The following is a 17,329-nucleotide window of genomic DNA, read 5'->3' as shown; positions in this document are numbered from 1 at the left end:
GTACCTATAGTCTTTATTTAGATTTATTTATTTATTTTTAATTTGTTTTTTTATTTCAGAGGAAGGGAGAGGGAGAGAGAGATAGAAACATCAATGATGAGAGAGAATCATTGATCGGCTGCCTCCTGCATGCCCCCTACTGGGGATCGAGCCCGCAACCCGGCATGTGCCCTTGGCTGGATAGATTCATTTTTAAAAATACTTTTTGTTGTTGTTTATTTATTGAGGTGACACTGGTTAAAATTACACAAGTGTCAGGTGCACAATTCCACAACACAGCACCTGTACACTGTAGTGTGTGCTCACCACCCCAAGCAAAGTCTCTGTCCATCGCCCCATCACCCTTTGTCCGCCCTGTGCCCTCCCACCCCCCATCCCCACCTCCGCCATCCCTGCTTCTCCCAGACCCCGCTTGGTTTGCATCCTCACTGGCCAGCTCTTCCTATACTAGAGCCATTTCTCCGCGTCCTTAGTCTCTGAGGGAGCAGGGCTGTATTTTCCAGGGTCGTAGGTCACTTTTTATTTCCCACTTAACGCCAGTCTTCTAAGGCTGCCTAGATCCTGTTTTTCAACGTTAGGCAAATGCACCAGCATGCACCCGAAGACTGGAGTTCTGAAAGGGCTTTATGTATTTAAGGAACGGAGAGAATTTCGGTGCCGCAGGAAGGCAAGCTGTGCTGTGGGAATAGACACAGAAGCTGGACAACGGTTGGGAGCTGAACTACAAACAGCTGTGTAGCCAAACACTCAAACACCAAGTTACATACAAATCAGTCTAGAAGCACAGAGCTGTGGCATGTACGGATAGAAAGCTCGCTCCTAATGTCCTGCTCGTGCACCAATTTCACCTTCCTCAGCCATGCAAGTGAGCCCTCTGGGGCTGGTCACCGGCAGGGGACAGACTGCATTGCATGAGGATGGAATGCAGAATTGTGGAGACTCTGCGGCAAAAAGGCAACGGAATCCTTTATATAATAAAAGGCTAATATGCAAATCGACCAAACGGGTGGCACAACTGGTCACTAGGACGCGCACTGACCACCAGGGGGCAGACGCTCAATGCAGGAGCTGCCCCCAGGGGTCGTGGCTGGCTCATGGCTGGCAAGCACAGCGGCAGTGGCGGGGTCCCCCCCATACCTCCCCCCGGCAGTCGGATATCCCCCAAGGGGTCCAGGACTGCAAGAGGGCACTGGCCAGGCTGAGGGGTCCCCCTGAGTGCACGATTTTCATGCACCGAGCCTCTAGTTTAAGATAAAGAGGAGTAGCACCCTGAGAACCCAAGGACGGATCCTCTGAGCCACCACCACCTTCGTAGTGAGAGTGTTGATGAAGTGCTTATACTGCAAGGCTTTCTACACACGTAAGCAAACATTTCTCCGGAGGAATTTAAACGCTAACATCATATCAAATGCCCAGAATTGGAATCGTAATATGCTTAGAGCATGTATAAGACAGGAGGCCGATGAGCATTGCATTGCCTAAAGTAGTATGTCAGTTATATCTTGCACGTACGCCCCCCTGGCTCCTGAAATGGGGGTTCCTGTTCACATTATTGTAATTCTTATTCATGTTTTACCAGGGTGCCTAAGACTTCCCAACTTTGAAACAATCAAGGGGACTGAGGTGTTGTTTTTTTTTTTTTTTAATATATATTTTATTGATTTTTTACAGAGAGGAAGGGAGAGGGATAGAGAGTTAGAAACATCGATGAGAGAGAAACATTGATCAGCTGCCTCCTGCACACTCTCCACTGGGGATGTGCCTGCAACCAAGGTACATGCCCTTGACCGGAATCGAACCCGGGACCCCCGAGTCCCCAGGCCGACGCTCTATCCACTGAGCCACACCGGTTAGGGCAGGGACTGAGGTTTTTGATTGCTGAACAGTAATTACATGCTTCTGAATAAACACCTATATAATAATAATACACATTCTGAAAATCACTTTGCGACCGTGGAATTGACAAAACTCAGCAATGAACTGGAAATAATAAATTATTTTAGGAAATTATGGAAGGAAAAGAAAAATCACCTTTATGAGAAACGTATTAGGTGTGAGCCAGAACTATATTATTTAAGCTTACAAGGAATGGAATAGTTGAAGCATATAATTTATTTATTTTTAATATATTTTATTGATTTTTTACAGAGAGGAAGGGAGAGGGATAGAGATTTAGAAACATCGATGAGAGAGAAACATCGATCAGCTGCCTCCTGCACACCCCCCACTGGGAATGTGCCCGCAACCAAGGTACATGCCCTTGACCGGAGTCGAACCTGGGACCCTTGAGTCCGCAGGCCGATTCTCTATCCACTGAGCCACACCGGTTTCAGCTAATTTATTTCTTTGGGTAATCTGATCCACAGTCTTGGGGAAAGGAGCCCCCCAGCAGGCAGGAAAACCTCTTCTCCAGGCCTGAAGTGAAGACCCATCATTTTCTGGATAATAATAAATGCTCACACACTTCGCCCTGAAATGTTGTCCTTCCCTCCAAACACACTTTCCTAGTGAAGTGGAAATGTGATTTCAAGTGCCACCGAGGTGATTAGCAGCATTTAAGGAGTTTTTTTTCCAGACGCAGAGAGATTGGGTCTGGTGCTAACCCAGCTACAAGATTTTACTGGAAAAGTCGCTCGCTCGGGAGCAACTGTGGGGAAGCCGCCTCTGAGGAAAATACGGAACTTGAGCATTGGAAACGTCAAGCCGTTTCTGTTCACAAATTAGGAAAATCATGCAGATTCTGACAGAGGAAAGGAACCAGTTAGGGCAGCTACCGTCCTGGCTTTAGCGAGAGGCGCTAACAATGGACCCCGGAACGGCCAGGGCGGCTCTCGGTGTGAGGGCGCCACAGCTGGGCGCTCTCGGGTTTGGGGAGGAGGAGAGCGGCCGGGGGGCGTGGTCTAGGTGGAGCGGCACGTAGAAGGGGGCGGGGCGGCCAGGCTGGGGCGTCGGAGGGGCGTGTTCGGGGCGGGGCTTTCCATAAAGATGATACTGAGGCCAGGCCTCAAGGGGCGTGTCGGGGGCGTGGCCAGGGCAGCGGCCCTGGGATGGGGCGGGGCCTCTCCGCCGGGGCTGAAAGACTCGAGCTTGGCGGGAACCTCGGACAGATCCCCTCAGGTCCCTGTCATGTCGGTCCCGCGCCTCACGCCGCAGGTGGCGGAGCTCAGGGAGGCGGCCCCCGGCTCCCCGCCTCCTCAAGACCCTGATCCCCAGCCCCCCAGTAGCAAGCGGCTCCGTCTCGAGGAGCCCGGCGGGGTCGCCGAGGCGGGGTGGAGGCTGCCTCTGGTGCCTCGCCTGTCAGAGGCGGAGAAAGCATGGGCGCTGTCGCCCAGACCCTTCCGGGCGCTGCTCCTTTCCCCTGAGGCGATTTTCGGCCGCTCCGCAGACTGGCGGGAGGAGAAACCGGCCAGGGGGAAGCAGATTAGAAATCTGGGATGCCAGAATAGCGGATTCGAGATGAATGCCTGTTTGCAGCCTCCCCCCTCCGGAAGTTTGGGTTCCGGTTCGAGGGCTTCCAGAAGGTTCTCTGGAGCAGGGCTGTGTGACAGGGAGGCTGTCAGTGCGCCCCGCAGGGACAGATCCCCCGCTGAGGCGGGGCAGCTTCGGCCCGACATGTCCCCACACGACAGACAGGGACCTGAAAGCGAGGAAGGGAAACAGCGTTTGGTCCACGGGAGAGGCGAGAGGCAGACGGACAATAGTCCTAGGAAACCGGCGGGAAATCTGTTGCGGGACCTTACCTTTCACCAGGAAACGAAACCAACCTTCCACCAAGTGGAGGGCAGATGGGAAGCTGGCAGGGCTACACAGTCAAATCAAAGGGAAAGGGACCTTCCAGCATCTCTGCTCAAAACACCCCAATCTCAAAGCCAGCCCGGCAGGAAAATGGCCAAACCCAGGTTTTCCCGCGGGAGCAGCACAAGACCCCTCCCCGAGCTCCCAGCTGACTTACAGAGCAGCCGGGCCCCTGTCTGTTTAAAGGAAAGAGCAAAGACAAAGTGCGACACAAAGGAGACCTGTGTCCCCGGTTCCACCAACAGTTACCGGCCCCCAAACAGACGGACCGTCAAGAGGCGCAGGTTACTGGACGATGAAAAACTTGGGGATGCAGGAGACAGGTTTCCTGTGAGGGGGGAAAGCTGGACCGGTTCACAACACGATAAGCCCAGTGGTATCGAGTCCGATGGAAGAGAGCCTGATAGGAATGTCACCATAACACTGCAAAATGCAAATCGGGAGGAAGCGGGGACATGCTTGGACTGTTGCATGTCCACCAGGTTAGAAATATGTCCAAGCGAGAACTATAACATTAGACATATTTTGAGAAAAAATAGGGAGAACAGCTGGGTTCTGCATAATTACCAAACTAAAGGTGAAAATACGAAGAAAACTGGAGAAAAATGGAATTTGCTGCAATTATCAGATACAGCTCATTTAAGCCAAGAAGATTATTATAATATAAAAGCCATGAATACACATGAAGAACAACCAAAGCTTCTCATGATAGGAACACTGGGTAGCCAAAAAGCTTTAATAAATTTTTTTTGGTTAAGTGGTAAAGGAGAAAACAATATTATGCTACAGTTGCCATTGCAGTATTATACTTCACAAAAAGACTTTTATTTAAGCAACATTTTTGTGAATTTCATTACAGAAAGGTTTTACTCCCATAAAGGTATTTCAGCAAATGAAGCAGATAATAGTATTTTAGCCTGGCATGAGATTTTGAAGTGTCTAAAGCAAACTGATGTTCATAATCTAATAATTAGTAATATAAATGTCAATAGAAGAAATAACATTTATTTACAAACCGGTGTTTCAAAAGCTCTACATATCATATTAAAAGCCAACATAGCTTCTTTGCTCAATAACTTTGACTCTTTAACTGGAACTGAAAATGATTCTAAATTAGAAGAGGGGTGCATTTTCAAATGGATAATGTGTTTGAATTATCCAAAAAATATTACGGTAGAAAATAATATTATATATCTAGGAAGGACTTTAACTTTTTCAATACCGTTAGGAGATAATATGAAACCTATGTTAGAGAAGAAAAAGTTATTTAAAACTGAACAAGTTTTCGAAGAGTTTAAGAAACAATCCATCAATTCCTTTAGTGTGACATCTAAAAATATAGTTTTAATGGACTTTGATGACAGGGATGAAATTAGTTACAAGAGTAAGACTTGTCCTGAACAAGTAATGAATGTGAAAAATTGGGCTCAGTGTAGTACAAACACTGTGAAAATGCATGTTAATTCTCTTCCTCAATTCATACAGAACAACTATGAATATATCAATGAAAACTTTTGTGAAATAAATATGCACAATGAAAATTTAGATACTGAAAGAAAACAGGAGCATAACAAGATTAGTAGCTTTAATTGTAAGTGCATTGTTGAAGGTATCTTCAATGTTAGGCAACAAGCCATACCAGCAAGCCACTACACAAAACGTACTGAGCAAACCAATCCCATGATTTCAACTCAAGTTCAAAATTTTGGGAGCTTGCTAAAAAGTGAAATGGAAGCAAAAAGACATGACTTAATTTTAAAGGAGGAAGAAAATGTCATAGCACAAAGTTTAACATACTGTCACCAAGTTCATAAAGATATTAAGATTGAAAAGAAAGAGAAAAATAGGTTTTATTCATTGGATGGCATTTTTTCTGTGCAACCAGTTGCCTTAATGAGTAGGAAAGAAAATGTGGAAGAGACTAAATATGTTAATCAACATAATCTAGCTGACAAAAAGGAATATGAGAGTATTTTGCAAGAAAGTGAGTTAGCTAATTTAAAGCATTTTTATCCAAAGAATGACTCTACAGAATGTGTTCAACATCAATTTGAAGCTGATCTGAGGGTAGGGAACAATGCGTGTTTTCAGGATTTAACTGCCAAGTGTTTACCAACAGAAGCTATGACAATAGCCAAAGATTTTGAGATGAAAAGTAAATTTGATTTAGTTCTTGAAGAACTTCATATGTTTCACAAAATCAGTAAGGAAAATGAAATTCTAAGCACTGTGGAAACAAACAATGGGCAAGAAAATTACTTTAGAGAAAATAACGCTGTGGAGGCGGTAAAAACAAAGATAAAAAAAGATTTGAAAATAGGTACAGTCAACAAAACCTGTGCATCTTCTTTGCTCTGTGATGCTAAAGCAGGTCCTAATATGCATAAAAGACACCAAAGTTTATTTAACTGGGAAACAGCACAAAGAAACAGAGAACAGGAAGTTCCTAATGAACATTCCTGTTTAAGGACATCAGAGGAAGAAGTACTCTATTCGACTTCTGAGGAAGGTATAAAATTAGTTTTAAAATGTTTTTTCTTATGATAGAAAAAAATTGCAGCCTTTCCCCCCTGTGTTGGCCAAATATATAATTTGGGCAAAAGGGAGATAAAGTATAAGCAATGTTTATTGATGCACATTATTTTCTATAAAGAACTGTTCCAACATTGAATATGTTGAACTTGAAGATAACAAGTGATAAAATTTTTACAAGGAGCTTTGAAGCATTTATCTAAATATTAGGAGCCAATGGGAGGAATATTTTTTGAAAAAGTAACTTTTTAATATCAACATTTTATGTAAAACTTACTTTTTACAGTAATATATTGATCTTTATTTTCAGATTGTGAGAAACCCTCACCCAAAAGATCTGCTTTTTCCTCTGATGAATTTAAGGAAGAAAAAATTAATTATATAGTGAAGGGAGGTAAGATTTTTGGTTATTTTCTAGAATACCTTCTAAGATAATTATTGCATTCTTTTTTAAATATATTTTATTGATTTTTTTATAGAGAGGAAGGGAGAGGGATAGAAAGTTAGAAACATTGATGAGAGAGAAACATCGATCAGCTGCCTCCTGCACACCCCCCACTGGGGATGTGCCCGCAACTAAGGTACATGCCCTTGACCGGAATCGAACCTGGGACCCTTCAGTCCGCAGGCCGACACTCTATTCACTGAGCCAAACTGGTTAGGGCAATTATTGCATTCTTGTATTTTCCAGTAGAAGGAAAATATTCTTAAGTTGTTAGAAAATAAATATAAAGATTTAGTACCTTTGTAAATGTTAATACTGTACTGGAGCAAATTCTAATAGTTAAAAATTAGCTAAAGATTAAAATACCATTTTAGAATATTAGCTTTAGAATATTATTGGGAAATGTGCTTTTCAAAACTGTTTATTTGTCAGGATGCATTGGAATAACTACATAATAAGATAGATGTAATACATGTCTAATATACAATCTAATATATGTAACATTTATTGGCAAAACAAAAAAAAAGGCATTTAACTAAGTTGAATTTCCATTGATGAGATGTTGCTCACAGTTATACAATTATCATCAATGTTCTCTATTCTTTATTATGAGGCTCTTTATGTAGACATTTTATTTAGTAATGAAAAAATTTAGTATCATTTAGATATATTAACATGGTTTATGACTATGGAATTTAAATTTTGATTACTATTAAACAAACTAATGAAAAGTTAAACTAGCCTCATCATAAACCTAAAAGGTTTACAATATCAGGATAAAACACAGCAAGTCTAACGTCTAGTCTAACTTACAATAGTACCAGTGGGATGAGACACAGGGTAGGATTTACATTGAGTAATTGAAAATTACTCAAAACATTTTCCTGGCTTCTCATCAGTAGGATGCTGCTCGTGGAACCTTTATTCAGTCACTTCCATAATGCATCTTTTCCTTTTTCTAAACTTACAATAAAATAATCTTAAAAATTAATCCAAGTCCTGGAAGATAAAAAGCCCACAGCTAGTTTCTTCTCCCATGAATAAAGAGAATAATTGAGGTAGCAATACCCTGTGAAACTAAAAGCAGGTTGGCAGAGTTAGCCTGGAAAGGATAGGAGTTATTTCTTCTAGGACGGAAAGAAAGGAAGAACTTGGGTTAATTTTGAGATAGAATGGAGGAAGATTAGGGAACATGCACCCATATTCATCATGATTATAACTGTGATAATGAAATGGATGAAATGAAAGATTAAATTATGTGCACAAATGAAAAAAGAAATGTTACATTTGTTGGACATATTTGAACCTATACTACTGTACTGTGTCTTTGCAAGAAAAAATGCCTCGTTATTATAAAATATGGAACATAATGTGTGAGGTCAGCCAGAATTATTTAATATTGTGTTAGGATAGTTGTCTTGGATTTACTTACAAAGATTATCCAACTGGGATAATCTTCCTGAGACTTGTTAAAAATCAATAGTGTAAAGGAATAGTTGAGAGACACTGGGAAGTGGGGATAAGGCCTGTTTATACAGAGTGGTTTTAAAGGCATTAGGAAACTTCTGTTGTGCTGAAATGCTTTTGATACTTACTCACTTGTCATCATGATGCCTCCAATTAAAGTTTCTGCCACTTATGTCTCCAGTAACATCCTGTAAACTCTTTGTGTCTCTCTTCTCTATCTGTGGAGAAGGCAAGTATTTTGGGATTATTTTGAGCATGTGTTATATGCCAGCCAGCCAGTGTGCCAGGTGCTTTAAATATCATTCAGCATCCATTCTCCCCTAATTTTAAATTATATACAAACTAGAGGCCTGGTGCATGAAATTTGTTCATGGTATGGTCCCTAGGCCTGACTGGTGATCAGGGTTGGCTGGGGCCTTCCTTAGTTCCATGCCACCCCCTGGTGGTCGGTGCACATCATAGTGTGCGATCGAACTCCTGGTCGAACTCCCAAGGGGACACTTTGCATATTAGCCTTTTATATATAGGTGACCTGGGTATCTTTCTAAACAATTATGGTTCTGTTGTGGGGTAGGCGTTATGATTCTGATTCTTAACAAGCGCCTAGATGCCGCTAGCCTGTGGACTGTACTTAGCATTGCAAGTATTTAGAGAACAATCGAGTTAGTATTATTTTTAAAAGATGACTAATAAATTTCATCAATTTTCTAAATACTGATTTCTAAAATGAACCGTTTCTGGTAGTATGTTTGAATATTTAGAATTGTGAAATGATACAATGCAATACATTAATCCAGTATATAGCAATAATAAAAAGGGTCATAATCCTCTCTAATAAAAATGGTAATATGCAAATTAACCATCACTCCGCGACATAAGCCACGCCCACCAGCCAAGCCACGCCCACCAGCCAATCAGGGCGAGTATGCAAATTAACCCCAATCCAAGATGGCTACAGCCACAGAGAGCAAAGTTTCCCAGGTAACAGAGGAAGCCAAGCTTTCCCATAGCCGTTGCAGGCCTAAGCCTCCACTCAAGCTACAAAGTTTCAATTATAGAAGGTAAACAAATTCAAACAAATGGCAGCAGAATGGAGCTTGAGAGAGCAGGCCAGGGTTGCCGGCGGCAACAGGGGAAGCAAAGCTTTCCCCACACCCTGGCCGGGCTCACCCACTTAAGGCTACAAAGTTTCAATTGTAGAAGGTGAATTAACTGCCACAGAAATGGCTGCCGCCCCAGGCTACAAAGTTTCAATTGTAGAAGGAAAATAAATTCCAGATACCAGGGCCTCCCCTTGGGTTGCCAGGAGGCGTGGCCGGCCTGCAAACCATCACAGGCCCCTCGCTCAGGCCGCCCCAGGCCCCAAGGGAACCCCACCCTTATCTGTGACACCCTTCAGGGCAAACCAGCTGGCCCCCACCCCTGTACCAGGCCTCTATCCTATCTAATAAAAGAGTAATATACAGATTGATCATCACTGCAACACACAATATAGCTGCCCCCATGTGGTCAAAGATCCTGCCCCCATGTGGACACAAGATGGCCACTACAAGATGGCCAGCAGGAGAGGGCAGTTGGGAGGCACCCGGCCTGCAAGGGAGGGCAGTTGAGAGGGACCAGGCTTGCAAGGGAGGGCAGTTGGAGGTGATCAACCCTGCAGGAGAGGGCAGTTAAGGGTGACCAGGCTGGCAGAGGAGGGAAGTTGGGGGCAAACAGGCTGGCAGGGGAGCAGGTAAGCATCAACCAGGCTGGCAGTGGAGTGGTTAGGGGGTGATCAGGCTGGCAGGCAGAAGCGGTTAGGGGCAATCAGGAAGGCAGGCAGGCAAGCAGTTGGGAGCCAGGAGTCCTGGATTGTGAGAGGGATGTCCGACTGCCCGTTTAGGCCCGATCCCAAGGGGTCCCATATTGGAGAGGGTACAGGCTGGGCTGAGGGACAACCCCCCGCCATGCACGAATTTCGTGCACCAGGCTTCTAGTTTATTTAATAAAAGGTAGGATATCCAAGGTTATAAAAAAGCACATCCTTACAACTACAACTTAATCACTGTTTAAGGGCATATGCTTTGCAAAAGGCCTACTGTTTATACAAATTGGTTTAGTGATTTCCCACCCATTGCAAAATTATCAGAAGGATCTGTCATATTACAATACGAAAGAGGAAAGTTATACTTTGAAAAAGTAATCAAATAGACCAATCATGGCTTTGTTCTGAAATAAAAATCTCATAACATAGAAGTACACTTAGCATAAATTGCTGACATTACTTAATTTATAACCAAATCTAGTGTATCAGACATGATCCATTAATTTTGGTTTATTTGGACAATCCCTTTTTGTTTAAAAAATAATTTAGCAATTTTTTTTATTTTTTATGAGTAACTAGCTATATTATGTTGTTTCCTCCCTTTTTACATACAGCTAAAATTTGCATTTTATTTGATTATTGTTTATACACATTCTGTTTGGTTAAACTTAGTAGAAATTATGTTGTTTACCTTTTGTCAGATTTGAAGTTATGTTGATTACACTATTTTTAGTATAATGTGCTTTTATATTAAGATCATACTAATTCATTAAACCTTGATGAAAGCTTGATACATTTTTAGCTTTAAATATGTATCCTACTGTTTATTTTTTAAAATAAAGCACTCTGAAAATTAGAGGTATTGTATTTTATTATCAAGGGTAGTTGATTCTATTTGTCTGGTTACTGATTTAATAACAGATATATCTTCATGAAATGTTTTGAGCTGTTTTGAAATGACATTTGCATTCTAATATTGATAATAATCTCTATTAGAAATCAAACATAATCATTAATAGTATAGTTTAGTTATTTAGCTTCTAATAAGAAAAAGTGACATGATGTTTAAAGCCACTATATCAAGTGTAACTTTAAAATCTATGTAGGCCCAGGTAGCTGAGCTGGTTAGAGTGTTGTTCCAATACACCAAGGTTGTGGGTTCCATCCTCCGTCAGGCACATACAAGAATCAACAATGAATGCATAAATAAGTGGAACAATAAATCAATGTTTCTCTCACTTGAAAATCAATACTTAAAAAAAAATCTATGTAGTTTTGTTGTTAAGTCTAACTGCCTGACTGGAATGATGGTTTTATTTAGTTTGTATTTTATATTGGCCAAGTTACTTAACTTTTGTGCTGAGGTTTCTACATTTTAAAAATGGAGATAGGATTAAGTAAGCTAATTCATTTAAAGCACTTAACTCAGTGACTCAGTAAAGTTGCTAGTATGATTAAAAGTTATCAAAATTTTTTAATCTTAGAAACTATGAGTAATTTTTCCCTTAAATACTTTTATTGTCTTATATTTTTAGGTAGTAATTTTTCACATGGAATTTCAAGAGTACTACCTCTTAAGACATGCAGTCGTCCAATCAGAGTTGGTTTGTCAAGAAAAGCCAAACTTAAACAACTTCATCCCTATTTAAAGTAAATATGTTATGAGGACTTAAAAGAAGATATTGGACTTTAATATTTCAAAAAATTTTATGACAACTATTAATCTTTTATTTCTTTCTTTCACTAAATGCTTTTCTTTCACCTTGGGGGTTGTGGGTTTTCTTTATTATGAAGTATGGAGAGGGTTTGTGTGTGTGTGTGTGTGTGTGTGTGTGTGTGTGTGAATTATTTAATTACCTTTAAACATTATATAATATTTTATTGATATTTTTATGCATTAACAATATACAGATTAAAAGTTTTTGTGATCTTATAAAATGTCAACTTATTGTTCATAATATATGCATATATATAAAATGCTTTTGTGGAGAAGATTGGTAGCCTTTATAGATTTCTCTAAAAGATCTGTGACTCTTAAAAAGGCAACAAACCTTATCTGCTTCTGTTTAAAAAGCCAGCATGCCTCTGCTTCATAAGTGTTCTGCATTTGAAGTGTAGTGGAATCTTTGCTGTTTACCAGATGTAATGTTTTCGTTCCTTACAAACAGGTGTGTGTGTGTGTGTGTGTGTGTGTGTGTGCGCACGCGCGCTGGTGGTTAAAAAGGAAAATCTCCCCTATGAAATTATTGTGACCACTTTGCTTTGTGGTCACTTCAACATGTTTGGGGGTTGGGACAGGGAGGAAAAGTAACAATAGTCTACATCTCCCTGGCATCTATTCAGGGCAGTGTGAACAATTAAATGATCTTTTGTAAGAAGTGTTTTATGATTTAAAAAATAAATTTAATGAACTTATTTTTAGTGGTCATTTTTTAAAAAGATGGTCATTTTTCAAATGGCTGAATCCCCCAACCTGTCTTAAACTTAATACTGGCTTTTAATTTCAGCTCCTCTGTTGAAAATAAATGCATCTCTTCCTTGACTTAGGCAAAAACATCTTGGCAAATTCAGTTCAGTTGTAGTGATTTTTTAAAAAGATTTTTTATTGATTTTTGAGGGAAAGAAAGAGAGAAACATTCATCAGCTGCCTTCTGCACAACCCCTGCCACGGATCAAGCCTGCAACATAGGCAGGTATCCTGACCAAGAATCAAACCAGCAGCCTTTTGGTGCATGGGATGAACCCCAACCAACTAAGCCACACAGCCAGGGGCCAGGGCAGTTCTAGTGATTTGATGGTTTGAAAGTCCATTGGTTGGGAAGAAATTCCATCATACATATTCATGCTTTAAGCTGGGGATTTTGTTTGTTTTTGCAAATGCTTGCACCTACTTTGCCACAGTTTTCTATGTTAGTAATTGTGAAGAACCAAGGTGTGGAGCAGTACTAAAAATTAAGTAATGGTATAAGTATATACCAGAAGTCTGATGATAGCAATTTTTATTGATCAGAATAATATTTGGTTACGGAAGTGACTGGTACTAAAAAAATTCTGATTATTTATTACTAGATAATTTCTCACACATATGTTTTTCCATTGTATGCAAGTTGAAAAAAGGATGAACCATTTTTGTTGTTGTGTGTTGGATTATGTAGGAAATGTTTGTGGAAAATTTTTTAAAAGGATGAAAAAAATTTCTGTGGATGCTTTGTATAGTATCTTGACCAGGGGTCCTCAAACTTTTTAAACAGGGGGCCAGTTCACTGTCCCTCAGACGGTTGGAGGGCCGGACTATAGTTTAAAAAAAACTATGAACAAATTCCTATGCACACTGCACATATCTTACTTTGAAGTAAAAAAACAAAACGGCAAAACACCCGCATGTGGCCTGGGGGCTGTAGTTTGAGGACACCTGATCTTGGCATTTGTATTAATAGTTTAAAGTTCACCTCCAAGTAAAACTCCCATAACGTTAGAAAAGAAAAGTATATGGATCATTGTTCTAATTCACTTCCTTTATTTTTCAAGTGAAAAAAAAAATAGAGGTGCAAAGAGGATGGGTAAGTTTTTCAAAATCACAAAGTTGGTCAGGATTGGGATAGAGGCAACCTCCTCCATAGCATTCTTTCCCACCTTTCTCTGCATTCGCTTTCTATTTCCACCTCCAGAGTTTATCTTTGGCCCAAGAGCAGAATTGTGATAATTTAGTTAATACCTACTATTAACTTATTCACTCATAGAATAAATGTATTTTAATACTCCTACTTGGTGTTAGGCTCAGAGATAGAATACAGAAGTCCTTGCCTCAAGGAGCTTACTTGAGATTGGAAAAGAAATGTCAGATATACATAATTTAAGAGCAGCCATCAGTAGAATAATATTTTTGAAAACATTTGACAGAGAAATAAAATGGGCTGCTTAGCAAAAACGAAGGGAAGAAGGAAGCAGCAAGAAAACACAAAAAAACAAAGTGTGTAATGACAGAAGGAAGACTAAATGTATTAACAAAATAAGTCTGATTATCCTATTACAAGTCAGATTCTGAGACACACTAAAAACCACCTCAAATTCAGCTCTATTAATTTCCAAGCCCTACCATGTACTTTCTAACTTCACTATCCTGCTCTAATTTTTTATTCTTCTCACAGAACTCTTAGCTTTTCACGCACTATATAATTCATGCCTTACAAGAATGCAAGTCCTTGGAGGCAGGATTCTTTACCTCCCCCCGCCCCCCTTAATATATCCCAAGTGCCTCGAATAGTACCTACCCCTACTAAGTACCCATACAATATTATTTGAGTGAGTGAATGAATAAATTTCTATACCTGCTCATAATAGCTATGTCTTTTTTGATCTTTGATCTTTCTTTATAAATATTTTGGGAAATATTACACCTCTCCCAATGCAAAACTTGTTCTTCCTAGTGTCATTACTCAAGTACCCCTTTCCCCAGGACCTTCTTCCCTAACATACATATACACTCAGAGACATCGCCTTCCCCTTCCTGCCGAGTTCTGTGAGTTTTTGTTTCTGGAATTGGAAAATTGGAGGGTAGGAGTCGGGTAACATTTTAGCTTTTAAGTTTTTGTGTCTTCATAGCCAGGTTGACAGGTTGCATTGGGGGCTGTGGTGGAATACATTTTAAATTGAAACCCATTCTCCCCTCCACTTTGTTCTTTTTATCCTTATTCTTAAAATGCAAAAGTTTAATGCATTCAGATCAGAATAAAAATATTCAGACAATGAAAAGCCACTTCAAAAAATACTTGCTTTTATTCAACCTTAGAATAAATCTTGGTGTTACTTCAGTTTAAAATAGCAAGCTTTTGGATGTGTAACAGTGAGCATGAGAAGAAAAGCAGAACCTTATATTACATCAAATTAAAAAGTTATGTTATAGTCAGTACATTAAGTATGCAGACCTCTGAGGTAATATTACCTGTTTAATCTTATTTAGTTAAGCAAAATGGAAAAAGAAATCTAGTGACTTATAATTCTTTCTATATAGAAAACATTCTTTTAAAGGAACCTATCCATTGAATGAATGGTTTGAGCCTGTCTAACTTATGAGAAACTCTCTATTAAATTTACTCGCATTCTGTACCAATAATAAAGAATGAACCATAAAAATGGTTATTTGGACTTTCTAAAGTCAGTTATGAACAGAATCCTATGGATGTGACCTATTTTTCCCATCTTGGAAAGAAAAAAGATGTTTCAGTAACATTAAGGTTTGTAATTTGGGGACTTGAGGAATGGAGTAGAGATTATTTTATTTTCATGGGACTAAAATTAAAGATAATATCCATGAAATGTCTAGCTCAATTCCTGGTATACAGCAAGCATGTAATTATTAATACCTGTTATTGTTAATATTTTTAAAAGGAGCTTTTTCACCCCTTTTAGGGTTAAATAAAAATATACTAATAGAGTTTCCTGTTTAAGGGATCCTACCTATAAAGGATGGGCTGAAAAATATTTACCTTTATGTTTTTAAGTCTGTTACATGTTTTGAATATTTATTTTTCAGAACACTTTATTAATTCATAATTCAAACATTATATGTTTAGGTCAATCTATTTTCACATGTATAATGTACTATGTCAGGTCCAATGGCAGTTCTTTTACTATAAGTAATAAAAAAATGCTACAGCTGTTTTTATTACAGTATACAAATTTTATTACATAACACAAATTTACCATTTTAACAATTTCTAGGTATACAGTTCAGTGGCATTAAGAACATTCACATTGTTGAATATAGCACTTTTGAACTTCACTTCATTTAAAATAACATATTTTGCTCAGTTTTTCTTTTTTTAAATTTTTATTTTGTTTGAAATTTATCTTTATTGTTGAAAGTATTACAGTTCTTTCACTTGGGGCTTGTTTCTTTTGGCTGACTCTTTGGGTTTGTTTCTATGTGTTAGGTAGATCTGCTATGACTCCCCGCCTTGGTGGGTGTCATGCAGTGGGTGACCAGTGGGATCCAGTGGTGCAGTTTCCCTGATCACCAGACCTAGGTCTAATAATGTTCCTTGTGCACTTTGTGTGTGCCCTCCCATGACAATTGAGTCTTTTTTTTGACAGAAACACAAACTGGCTTATTATCTAGACAGCTGATATTAAATATAATGGGATCCTTCTGCCAAAGTATTATTTATCAATTTGATCCATCAACTTTTGATGCTTAAAAAAAGTTCACTGGAAGAAAATTCAACAATTAAATTTAGTTCATGTCTTTTATTAACCCAAATACAATTACTTGTCTTCTGGTTTGTTGAAGCAATAGGTCAGACAACATTTGCCACAATAATGTCTGTCAAAGTGGCTGGCCATAAAAACTCCAGCACCACATTCATCTGAGGGCACTCCCGAACGAAGGCGACTGATTTTGCCCTTCTCATCCACTTTTAGTATTTCAGGACAGCCAGCTTAACCTTCTTTCTCTTACGCTTGTTCTTCTTGGGAGTGGTGTAAGACTTCTTCCTTTTCTTAGCACCACCACGAAGTCTCAACACAAGATGAAGAGTGGACTCCTTTTGAATGTTGTAGTCAGACAAAGTATGTCTATTTTCCAATTGCTTGCCAGTGAAGATCAGTCTTTGCTGATCAGGAGGAATTCCTTCTTTATCCTAGATCTTGGCTTTTACTAGTATATTTTCTATCGCATCCGAGGGTTCAACCTCAAGAGTGAGGGTTTTAAGGAAAATCTGCATCCCGCAGAAGGCGGATCCGTAAGCACAATTGAGTCTTGATTGCTATTGGCTCGTTTTTATGCGGGCTCAACCCTCAGGCTGGCTGACAGTGAAAATCAACCCCCAACACAGTGTGCAGTCTGCTGTGCAGTTACTTATCACACAAAGTGGAATTCTCTGCAAATTTTGGAGCCCGTGTATATACTACTTCTGGAGCTTATTGGATCCTGCTCTGTTGTTTGAAGCTGGCCATTGGGCTTATTGGTTTTGAGCCTTTTTGGAGTGTCTCTGGTACAGGCCCATCAGGTGCTGTTTGTGACTGTCTCTGTTTAGAGCTATCAGCAATCCATAGTTTGTAGCTCCCTCTGCTAGGGCTGGATGTAAGTGGGAAGGACCAAGTTGTGCACCAAGGTCTGTTTTTTCTTGCCCAGGGCCCAGAGGCAGGTCAGACAAAAACTCAAAACAATCAGAGATCTGCCACTGCCTGCAGGCAGATTGTTAGTCTCAATCACTTAGTGAGTCCCAGGCTGTAGAGCTCATTGGAGTGTATACTCCACTGGTGGGGAAAAAGGGTTTCCAAGGGGT

General features: G+C 39.9%; 1 protein-coding gene and 1 pseudogene across 2 annotated transcripts; one reads left to right on the top strand and one right to left on the bottom strand.

The window, feature by feature from the left end:
* Positions 1-2,985: 2,985 nt before the first annotated feature.
* Positions 2,986-11,697, top strand: RAD51AP2 (RAD51 associated protein 2; the record flags this gene model as incomplete). Its single annotated transcript, XM_079791589.1, has 3 exons — positions 2,986-6,304; positions 6,638-6,721; positions 11,579-11,697. The coding sequence occupies 3 exons, from the start codon at positions 2,986-2,988 to the stop codon at positions 11,695-11,697; spliced, it is 3,522 nt and encodes a 1,173-aa protein (XP_079647715.1).
* Positions 11,698-16,307: 4,610 nt separating this feature from the next.
* LOC307112195 (ubiquitin-ribosomal protein eS31 fusion protein-like) lies at positions 16,308-16,765 on the bottom strand (annotated as a pseudogene). The gene has a single exon. The product of its transcript is annotated as a ubiquitin-ribosomal protein eS31 fusion protein-like (transcript).
* Positions 16,766-17,329: the final 564 nt, after the last annotated feature.

Source organism: Cnephaeus nilssonii (genome assembly GCF_951640355.1).
Source record: "Cnephaeus nilssonii genome assembly, chromosome: 15".
NCBI lineage: Eukaryota > Metazoa > Chordata > Mammalia > Chiroptera > Vespertilionidae > Cnephaeus > Cnephaeus nilssonii.
Note: the sequence above shows the minus strand (reverse complement) of the source record. Positions and strands in the feature narration are given on the sequence as shown.